An 11,096-nucleotide genomic window follows, 5' to 3' on the forward strand; every position below is an offset into this window, starting at 1 on the left:
GGGGTTAATAGGTAACGTAAGCACCAAGCGATTTCATAGCGATTAAAAACCACAGCACATCTTTAAACCAGCTTTAAACCTTTAAAAGCCCGGATTCTTGGTCAACAATTTCATAACTCACCTGCTATCAACGTGGTCAAAACCAAGACAGAGGCCTGTTAATGTTCACACTTTGACGGTGGAACTTCCTACAAAAAAAGGAAAGAAAAGAAGGAAGATATTTGTTTTGCACAGCACCTTCTCCTCAATCTAAATCGAGTTACGTTATCCGCCACAAAGCTCTCTACCATCGACATGCCCTGTAAAGTGTGACTGCGCCTCGTGAAGAGACAGCACTTTTATTATTATTTTCTTTTTAATTAAACCGAAGAATAACCCAAAAATACACTGACGTTAAATATATAATTAAAAAGCAGGAATACTGTACATACATTTGATGGCAGCTGCGAAGGTTCTTGTGTGTGCGTCTTCCTTTTCTTCTCTCCCAGAGGAAAAAAAAAAGCCTTTCTGTCATTGGTCAGATTTCGCGCTCATTTTTTTTACTGTATTTGGATTTACAGTAAAAGATGGCGCCAAGAGGATATTTCCCATAATGCAACTTTAATATATACAGTAACAACCTGTATATCTGTTCTACAGTAAAGTACAGTTCATATTACAGTTAAATACTGTGTAATTTACAGAAATCACTAACAGTGTATTAAAAAACAGCAATATGCTTGTAGTCACAGAGATACTTCTTGGAGCCAAACACCAATAAGTTAAAGTGTGCACTTAATGAGTCAAAAATCATAGTGTTAGCAACAATACTATAATCTGTTGTATGGCAAAATCTTTTATTATTGTGTTTGGAGCATATTGGTACTTTTATTCATACCAAAGTCTCTATAAAGCTGTTATTATATATTCTATAGTCTTTGTTCATACTTAGGCTACATGCACACATATTTATGCACTTTTTACATCCATATGTAGTGTCTTAGAACTATATTCTTTGCCATTCAAAAGTTTGTGGTCAGTAAAACTTTTTGAAAGAACTTGAACGTTAGCAAAGCTGTATACCATGTTAAATGAAAAAAAAAAAATATATATATATATATATACATATATATATATATATATATACAGGTCCTTTTCAAAAAATTAGCATATTGTGATAAAGTTCATTATTTTCTGTAATGTACTGATAAACATTAGACTGTCATATATTTTAGATTCATTACACACAACTGAAGTAGTTTCAAGCCTTTTATTGTTTTAATATTGATGATTTTGGCATACAGCTCATGAAAACCCAAAATTCCTATCTCAAAAAATTAGCATATTTCATCCGACCAATAAAAGAAAAGTGTTTTTAATACAAAAAAAGTCAACCTTCAAATAATTATGTTCAGTTATGCACTCAATACTTGGTCGGGAATCCTTTTGCAGAAATGACTGCTTCAATGCGGCGTGGCATGGAGGCAATCAGCCTGTGGCACTGCTGAGGTGTTATGGAGGCCCAGGATGCTTCGATAGCGGCCTTATGCTCATCCAGAGTGTTGGGTCTTGCGTCTCTCAACTTTCTCTTCACAATATCCCACAGATTCTCTATGGGGTTCAGGTCAGGAGAGTTGGCAGGCCAATTGAGCACAGTAATACCATGGTCAGTAAACCATTTACCAGTGGTTTTGGCACTGTGAGCAGGTGCCAGGTCGTGCTGAAAAATGAAATCTTCATCTCCATAAAGCTTTTCAGCAGATGGAAGCATGAAGTGCTCCAAAATCTCCTGATAGCTAGCTGCATTGACCGCAGCTGACATGGCACCCCAGACCATCACTGACTGTGGGTACTTGACACTGGACTTCAGGCATTTTGGCATTTCCCTCTCCCCAGTCTGCCTCCAGACTCTGGCACCTTGATTTCCGAATGACATGCAAAATTTGCTTTCATCCGAAAAAAGTACTTTGGACCACTGAGCAACAGTCCAGTGCTGCTTCTCTGTAGCCCAGGTCAGGCGCATCTGCCGCTGTTTCTGGTTCAAAAGTGGCTTGACCTGGGGAATGCGGCACCTGTAGCCCATTTCCTGCACAAGCCTGTACACGGTGGCTCTGGATGTTTCTACTCCAGACTCAGTCCACTGCTTCCGCAGGTCCCCTAAGGTCTGGAATCGGTCCTTCTCACAATCTTCCTCAGGGTCCGGTCACCTCTTCTCGTTGTGCAGCGTTTTCTGCCACACTTTTTCCCTCCCACAGACTTCCCACTGAGGTGCCTTGATACAGCACTCTGGGAACAGCCTATTCGTTCAGAAATTTCTTTCTGTGTCTTACCCTCTTGCTTGAGGGTGTCAATGATGGCCTTCTGGACAGCAGTCAGGTCGGCAGTCTTACCCATGATTGCGGTTTTGAGTAATGAACCAGGCTGGGAGTTTTTAAAAGCCTCAGGAATCTTTTGCAGGTGTTTAGAGTTAATTAGTTGATTCAGATGATTAGGTTAATAGCTCGTTTAGAGAACCTTGTCATGATATGCTAATTTTTTGAGATAGGAATTTTGGGTTTTCATGAGCTGTATGCCAAAATCATCAATATTAAAACAATAAAAGGCTTGAAACTACTTCAGTTGTGTGTAATGAATCTAAAATATATGAAAGTCTAATGTTTATCAGTACATTACAGAAAATAATGAACTTTATCACAATATGCTAATTTTTGAAAAGGACCTGTATATATATATACATGAAAAAGCATGTATATTATATGTTCTACAAAGCTCCACAAGGTGGTATCATCGAGTCAACAATGAGTCTCATCCAGGAACTTCTCATATATACAGGATTCCCATGAATTAATTTAAAGTTATCTTATTGCAGTAACCACAGTTTGGATCATGTTTATCTTTTAATATTTCTCTACAAGCATAGCATACAAGCAAGCATAATAACATGTAATTATCATTTGAACATACTGTTAGCCTACTTGCTAATTGTTATATAACCTCAAAATAATATGTGACAAGAGCACCAGTATCAGATGATAAGATTATCATTTCAGCAAACTGTTAATTACTGATTGTCACATATATTATTTACAGATCATATAATCATCAATTATTTAGCTTTTTCCATGCTTTCACAAGAATTAGACAAACAGGTTAATTAGAAGGGGTATCCACATACATAAACAAATAAAAATATATAATCCGACAAAAATGATATGAGCATGCGACACATCGAACAGGTGGGTTCCAAAATTAAAGGAAGTTAACTTTAAGTTAGCCTACTTTACAGTGCACTCATTGCTGCCTTTCAAGAGGTTGGGATCAGTAAGATTTTTAAACGTTTTTTAAAGAATTCTTTTATGCTCATCAAGGCTGCATTACAATATATACACGTTTTTTCTAAAATATAATTTATTCCCGTGATGCAAAGCTACATTTTCATCAGCCATTACTCCCGTCATCTGTGTCACATGATCCTTCAGAAATCATTCTATTATGCTAATTTATTTTATTATCAATGTTGGAAATGGTTGTGCTGCTTAATTTTTTTTTTAATTCTTTTTTTCAGAATTCTTTGATGAATACAAAGTTTAAAAGAACAGCATTTATTCTAACAATATAAGTCTTTGCTATCGCTTTTTGTCAGTTTAACACAAATAAAAGTTGTTGGTTTTTTTTTTTTTCAAAAAAAAGAGAAAGAATAATTATTTACTGACAACATTTTTTTTTAATTGTAGTGTATATTGTTACAAAAGATTTATATTTTAAATAATTGCCGTTATTTTTAACATTTTATTTATTAAAGAATCCTGAAAAAAGTAGCACAGGTTCCTACAAAATATTAATAACAGCACATTGATAATAAATCAGCATATTAGAATGTTTTCTGAAGGATGCGTGTGACACTAAAGACTACAGCATTGATACTGAAAATTCAGCTTTGCACCACAGGAATGAATTACATTTTAAAATATATTCACATACAAAACTATTTAACATTGACATAACATTTGACAAGATTTTCTTCTGGATTTTAAATCAAATAAATGCAGCCTTGATGAGAATTAGAAAAAAAAAAAAAAAAAAAACATAAGGGGAAAAAACAAGCATTTAAAAATCTTACTGGTCCCAAACTTTTGAACGGCAATGTATGTCTTTTATCGTTCCACTAGGTTGATTTGTTAATATCCAGAGTAAATCTAATCTAATGGTTCTCAAGCGTTAGGTTTCAAATCAAGAACCAGACAAAGCTGACGTAATAACCTGGACTACGCGCGTGATTAGACGCACAAAGCTGTATTCAAATTGCATACAGACCATAAATGAGAAATAAAACATGTAACCAGCCATTAAAATGGCTTTTTATATAGTGTAAAGGTAGATTTTAACATTACATAATCGCGTCTCGTACCTCCCCCTAGAGGCACTCCGCGCGCGCCGGTAGGACTCGAGTTCCTTCTCAAGCGCGCTGCAGTCATCCGTCTGCATGTGCGGCACATTAAATCAACAGCGCCAGTCAAGCCTGTCGGGCTCTGCAACTCATGTTAACAGGCAATTAATCAGCCGGTTGATTACAGCGCACGGCGAGCGCATAAGTTGACTAAAGGCGATTGCGACGCTGCTGTGCGATGCCATTCATCACCGTGTGACAGGAGCAACAAAGGCTCGAGCTGGAATAGAGCGAGATGTTTTTGATTAAACGCTTCCAAGGAGATGAACCAAACAAACGTTGCCATGAACGAGTGTGTTTGGTTACAAACACACAGAGGGCAGGGAAAGGCTGCCGGAGCCAGGTGCCGGCCCGGGCTGGGCTGTTGTGTTTGTGTATGGTGCAGTTGCCGTGGCAACAGAGGGGACCGGCGTCGGCGTCCTGTCTGTCCCTCAGGGGAGACTTTGGACATATGGACCGGTGTTTTGTGCACACACTGTGTGTAATGCTAAATATATGGCAGTTATTAAGGATTTGGTGTGTTGTTGTTTTTAACCACAGTTTTACGGCAGTATAATTGTAGTAACTACTGTGTTTTTGGAGGTTACTATGGTTGCAGTGGCACATTTTTGTTAGGTTTATGAGAGGAAGCACAGGCAGGTACAAAGAATTTCATTTTATGTGCAGAGTGCTAAACAAGGCAAAAAAGGTACAAAACCAGGACAATGTAATTTTTTTTACTTGGCTTAGCATCCCCGATTCACCAATTCATGGACTCCTAGTTGAAATCCTTAGTATATTAAGCATGCATGTGTTTAAGCATGCTGTAGAATGTGCAGCCATAACCTATTTCAACTTTATTTTGAAACTAGTAGTTAAAGTCGTGATACATAGCCTAATAGTAATTACACTTAAAATGTTTAGTCAGTTTAAAATTTTAAGTTATTTAATGTTAATTTAAGTGGCAACTGGAATATTTTACTTGACTAAACTAAAAAATTTAAATCAGCACGGTAACACGTTATTTTAAGTTAAAACAACTTTTTTTTTTTTCACAGTGTGCACAAACACAATATTTTGTGTTGTCTGTTTTAGTGCCTTGGCAGGGTTTGCTGTTACTGCAAAAAAAAAAAAAAAAAAAAAAAAAAAAAGTCAGTTGTTTATGTATTTTATTTGTTATTTAAAATAGACCAAAATACAAAAACAACAATTAAAATAAAACACACCAAAACTTACTTAGTAATGATTCATACAAAGGCAGTTTCCAGTTTTGGTAACACAGTAAGTTAACTAAAACAAAGATATGACAATTAATTTTTGGAAATAATAACAGAAGGGTAGCTAATACACACATAAAGCTGGTTCACCATTACCCTTTGAAGAATGACATTTAAGTTGTAGCAATCAATATTGTTAGAATTTAATGACAGCAATTATGGAAGAGCATCTGTTGGAAGAAGTCAATCTCTTAAAGGGCTTCCTGTGTTTTTGCTTCTCCCTCTCTGAGGCATTGTGATGTTCAGATGCATCTTTACAGCAACATAAAAACTGAAACAAATACACTACCCGAGGAGCGGTCTTTATGCTTGCTCTTTGAGATTTTCACCTGAAATCCTACATACAGCAGGGGCTGGTTTGAATGAAAGGAGTGAGAACAGTCCTCACCAGTTCCTCTCTTACCCTTCTGTCAACTTTCTAACGAAAACCGACTGTAATACTATGTTCTTTATCCTTGAAGACAAACATTTACAACACTTCCTGTGTTACACTGCATAGTGGCTGTGTGATTTTACAGGTCAAAGTTCAAGTTTGGCTTTGGTCCAGACCTAAGTGCTGATGAAGAAGAAGCTTAGAGCTTTTTGGAGACAGTGTGGCCTTACTTGGCCTTCGTCTTCTCATCGTAAGTCCCAGCGTTCTTGTAGGCTCCTACGTAGCCCGTGTGCTCCACGATCTCCTCCCGCCCACCTTTTCCTTTGCCTTTCCCACTCTCATCAAAGCGCTCCTTGTGTGAGCCTGTATATTTAGATGTGTCAGTTAACCGGTCCACTGCACCAGTTTTTGCCACTTTCTAAAATGGATAAACAAATAAATAAGGGAATGAGTAAAACGATTGAATTATAGCAATGTCAGTCAAAGCTGGAGAGCAATATATTATATATTTATGAAAAAATATAATAAAAATGGAATTAGAAGTTACTCAGAAAACAAGCTTCAGCAAACCAAATAACATTTTTATTTGGCCAAATGATCTGCACAAGGCTGTTTCAACACAAACACATCACATATTCCTGCAACTATTTTTAAGATCCAACTTTTAACTAGTTGCCAGGTTTGATTTATTGTTTGATTTGTTACTGCCCTCTAGTGCTGAACTGACTGAGGAATGATGTTGTAGTACCTTATTAGAGTTTCTCAATCTTGCTTCTGGAGGTCCACCAACACTGTTCATTTTAAGTGTCTAACTAATCTGACACATCCAGTTTTTTTTTTTATATTTCAAAGTGTAATTTATTTCAGATGGCTAAGTCATTACTCCAGTCTTCAGTGTCACATGGTCCTTCAGAAATCATTCTAATATGCTGATTTGATGCTCTAAAAAAATTCTTACTATTCATCAATGCTGATTAGTATTTTTGTTAAATGTGACACAGTGAAAAAAAACTGGAACATTATAAATGTGTTTACTGATCAATCAGTTTTTATTAGTTTAATGCATCCTTGCATGTATTTGCATGTATGCATCCATATATTTATTTATTTTTTTATTGTTTTTAACATCTTACTGACCCCAAACTATTGATTGGTAGTGTATAACACTGTTGTTTTGAAATGGCAGCACTGATTTTGATACCATTTTGGATAGTACAGTCACGTTTACTCCAAGTTTTTGTACAAAAATACCTCAAATTATTGTTTTCAAATGGTTGCCTTACCGTTACACCAACGTTGGTGGGTTCTTTGCCCTCAATTAGCTTATGCATAGACTGCAGTGCTTCATCTTTGCTTTGATTTTTAAACCTCTTTGGGGCCAATTCTTCTAAAGCTTTCTGGAACTCCTCATATGTTATGACCCGAGATGTCTTTGCTCTAAAAAATACAGTAAACATAGCATTTTCAATATCTCTGTTACATTGCAGTTAAGTTTTTACACTTAATCTGTGAAAATATTTTTAATATTTACAATATCTATATATTTTTACATTTTATGTGGTTTGTTTTGCATGCACAGTTTAAAAAAACAAAAGTATATTAAGATTTAAACAAAAAGAACAACAACAACAAAAAAAATATAAAAAACTTACTTGACTTTTGTGAAGACAATATCTACATCAGTGCCGGTGACATTCTTGCTGTCAATAACTTTGCAGTCTTTGCACAGTTTAGCCCAGTTTTTCCCATTCATCTCCTTTCCGGTGGCTTTGGTGTCACCATGAATAGCAAACTTCTTAAAGGTGCTCAGAAGCTCGTCCATTTCTGTGCTTTCTGCCATATTGGGTATTCTGCCAAACAAATAGGAAGACTATGACCTAATGGAGCAATTTCTCAAGAAAAAGAGCTTGTATTCATTGAACAAATAAGACATCTGCAATAGTGGGATGATCAAGCCTCAATTTGACAAAAAGATGAAAGAGAAAACAGAACACTGTAGTAGACTACATGGCATTATTGTCTGATTGGAATCTCAGATGTGTATTAAACAGCATACAGAAATAACGTCTACAGCCTCAGGCTGTACAGATAAGGCTGAACGTAGACAACAAAGCACCTTATGCTATGATTTAGCAGTTTTGACTAATCCAAGTTATCTGCGTTATCTAAATTGTCCTGTGATTTTGGCTTTGAGATATTCACGAATGGCCTTCTTGTTGTAGAGTTTTGGCAAACTTCTTCAGCAGGTCAGTCTTTTCCATTGCGTTTTGAAAGGCCTGAATGAATAAAATACCAATTAAACAACCAGCCAAAAGTAACACATTTGGTGTGTGTGGAGCAACAGAGTCTGGTGTAAAATTTAAGGGCCGTAAGGACTGAGCTAATGAGGTGATTATCAGCACTCTGCAGACTGCTAATTATTCACGTTGGAGTGCTGCTCAACAGACAAAAACACTGATGTTAGAATTTCCTAAACGTTTTCAGACAGTCTCTTTCCCTTCTTAGCATTTCTGCTTTTTTTGGTGTGCTGTTAATAGAACTCAGCCAGCTTAGCTTCCAAATGCTAAGATACAAACTCATACATGTGTCATAGTGATGCAGTGCCCGGTCACTATGAAAAGTAATATTTTGAACAACATTAAAATCTGATAGTATGCAAATATCAGTCGTTAAGTGTATGATGCCCAGCCTTTCCTAAAAATCTACAAAGTCGCCAAGTGTAGGATGCCTAGTGTTTTAATATCTGCTCCATTTTCAAATACTGAGTAGTGAATTCTAGACTTTACTGCTTTTCAGTGATACCTTCTTTCGTATTAATACTGTATTGAGAAAGGGGACAGTAGAGACATTAGTATAAATCAAATATTTTGCTACGGTCTCTTAACTAGTTGCTTATTAGCATGCATATTACTAGAGTATTAGCCATTTATTAGTAATAATTAAGCACATATTATTCTACATGACCTTATTCTACATCCCTAATCCTAAACCTAACAACTACCTTACTAATTATTAATAAGCAGCAAATTAGGAGTTTATTGAGGGAAAAGTCATAGTTAATAAGTGTTCCCTATTCTAAAGTGTTACCAATAATGCTAATATGCAGGCATAAAATTACAAATATAAATGGGATTGTTGACCTTAGCGATGTAAATTACAAGAATGCACTTGCAGCTGTATTAATTCAAAACTTAATGGCTCTGTAAATGTGTTTGGATAACATGATAGTTCGAAGTGAGGCCGATTCTAGACTTTCTTGGTGTGTCTGCACAGTCCAGCCATTGTTAATGGAGGTGAGAGTAGGTGTGGGGATGGTCTGATGTGCCTTGGAGTTATTGTGGAATGTTTCAGATGGATGTCAGAAGTTTGGCAGCCGATGGCTTCATAGAAGCGATGAGTATACAGCAGCAGTGGGTGGGCTTGCCCTGGCTTCAACTCTAACTTCTTCAGCCATCTGTAGTCTGCTCTTAACTCAAACACAATCACTTAAGTGTTGCATCAAACAGTCTCTTATGCTCACCAAGGCTGCATTTAATTACTTAAAAATACAGTAAAAACAATCAAATCATGGAAATTTGTTTTTCATATTTGGAAATGTAAAATAAAGATAAGTAATAAATAAATAAAGACATCATTGTGAGTGTGAGCCTCACCCTTCTAACATGCATGCAAAGGCAAACGTCCACATAAACACACACTGCTCACCTCCCAAGAGATCCCCTCACTCAGGACAAGACTTTGTGGAAGTGTCCATGGAAACCATTGTATTAAAGACGGAAACAGAGACACACGTACCCACCCATCCAGACAAAACACGCAAACAAACAGTGGACGCATCAAAATAACAAAGGCATGTCCTGAAGACTTCATGATCAGATCATAATCATCTGTTTCAGTCCCAGAGTTTTATAGTTAAACCTTCTCTGTGGTCCTGCCCGCGGGATACCTGTATTCCCCATAAAATGTGTTTCTTCACACTTACTCTGTATTTCATACTGAAGTATAACAGATTTAATATATGATAATCACAAACCATGAAAAGTCATATGTTTTAAAGACAACTTAATGAGTGTTTACTTTCTGATCAGACAGGCAGCGACCCTATAATTAACCTGATGATGTCGGCAGTGTTTTGTTCAACATAATATGAATAGGATCCTGATGTGCCAATTTACCGCTGGGGAAACATCATGCAGTATATTTAGCCTATGTATAATTGCAGTCTAAATCATTTTAGTCAGTGGCAGATGTAATTATCCAAAGTGAACATGATTTCATCTTCTGGCACTTGATGGCCCTTCGTCACAGTTCAGATGTTGCAGTTAGAACATGTTACTATTGTCCATTGAAAACTGTAGATTTTTTGCAAGTAAAATGTTCTTTACCCATTTTACCTTTTGTGCTATATTTTTATGACTAGTGTCTCATAGCAATGAATGCGCAATGAACTTTAAACTTGTTTGCAGAATCAGTAGCATATGTCATCTTATGTCATGAAATAACGCCCCATTTTGTGTTTGTTATGTCAATTTCCACGCTGAATTCACGCTCTTCTGCACCGCAATACTCATATACTGCATGTTTCAGTATGCAAACCGCAGCTGCTCATGCATGGTGTATTATGGGTCTTTATGATGTTATGTGTGTATGCATATAACCAATAAGACGAGTGCATGTATGCATACAACAGTGCATTTGTATATGAAGACATTCTGTCACATTAGTATGAGTGAAATCGCCCTTACCTGTGCTACTGACTTCCAGCTGCTGGCAATCCACACACATGCACACACGCTTCCAGGTCTGCACAGCTTCTGTCCCGTCCTGCTCTCTCTCTCTTTCTCTGTCTCTTCTGTTACTCCCTTCTGAAATGGGCTTTAAAGGCTGAGGGCTTGTTATCATCTGTTTATTCCTGTATCCATGGAGACGTCCTGTTTAACATCAAGGGATGGCAATAAAAGAGAGAGAGGGAGAGAGAGAGTGTGTGTGAATGAGAAAGAGAAAGAAAGAGAGCCTACTGGAGTTGTAGTGACCAGGGTCA

The 11,096-nt window shown here is 36.8% G+C and overlaps 1 protein-coding gene across 2 annotated transcripts; it reads right to left on the reverse strand.

The window, feature by feature from the left end:
- Positions 1-4,046: 4,046 nt before the first annotated feature.
- Positions 4,047-11,096, reverse strand: tppp3 (tubulin polymerization-promoting protein family member 3). 2 transcript variants are annotated; one of them, XR_007828167.1, is made up of 5 exons: positions 10,801-11,096; positions 7,708-7,905; positions 7,339-7,492; positions 5,642-6,473; positions 4,047-5,523 (listed from the first exon to the last, which is right to left on the reverse strand). XR_007828167.1 is itself a non-coding variant. In XM_051116166.1 (4 exons), exons 2-4 carry the CDS (start codon positions 7,893-7,895, stop codon positions 6,282-6,284), a joined length of 534 nt encoding a protein of 177 aa, XP_050972123.1. In that variant the 5' UTR covers positions 7,896-7,905; positions 10,801-11,096; the 3' UTR covers positions 5,558-6,281. The 2 variants fall into 2 exon arrangements, 1 of the variants encoding a protein (XP_050972123.1); XM_051116166.1 differs by lacking the exon at positions 4,047-5,523 and having other exon boundaries at positions 5,558-6,473.

This window comes from Labeo rohita, chromosome 7, assembly GCF_022985175.1.
Source record: "Labeo rohita strain BAU-BD-2019 chromosome 7, IGBB_LRoh.1.0, whole genome shotgun sequence".
NCBI lineage: Eukaryota > Metazoa > Chordata > Actinopteri > Cypriniformes > Cyprinidae > Labeo > Labeo rohita.

Excerpts from the sequence above, each read along its gene's own strand:
- tppp3 (XM_051116166.1), bottom strand. The coding sequence starts at position 7,895 with ATGGCAGAAAGCACAGAAATGGACGAGCTTCTGAGCACCTTTAAGAAG. Across the intron at positions 7,493-7,707 it reads ATTGTCTTCACAAAAGTCAA|AGCAAAGACATCTCGGGTCA; the intron begins GTAAGTTTTTTA and ends TGTATTTTTTAG. Across the intron at positions 6,474-7,338 it reads CCACCAACGTTGGTGTAACG|AAAGTGGCAAAAACTGGTGC; the intron begins GTAAGGCAACCA and ends TATCCATTTTAG.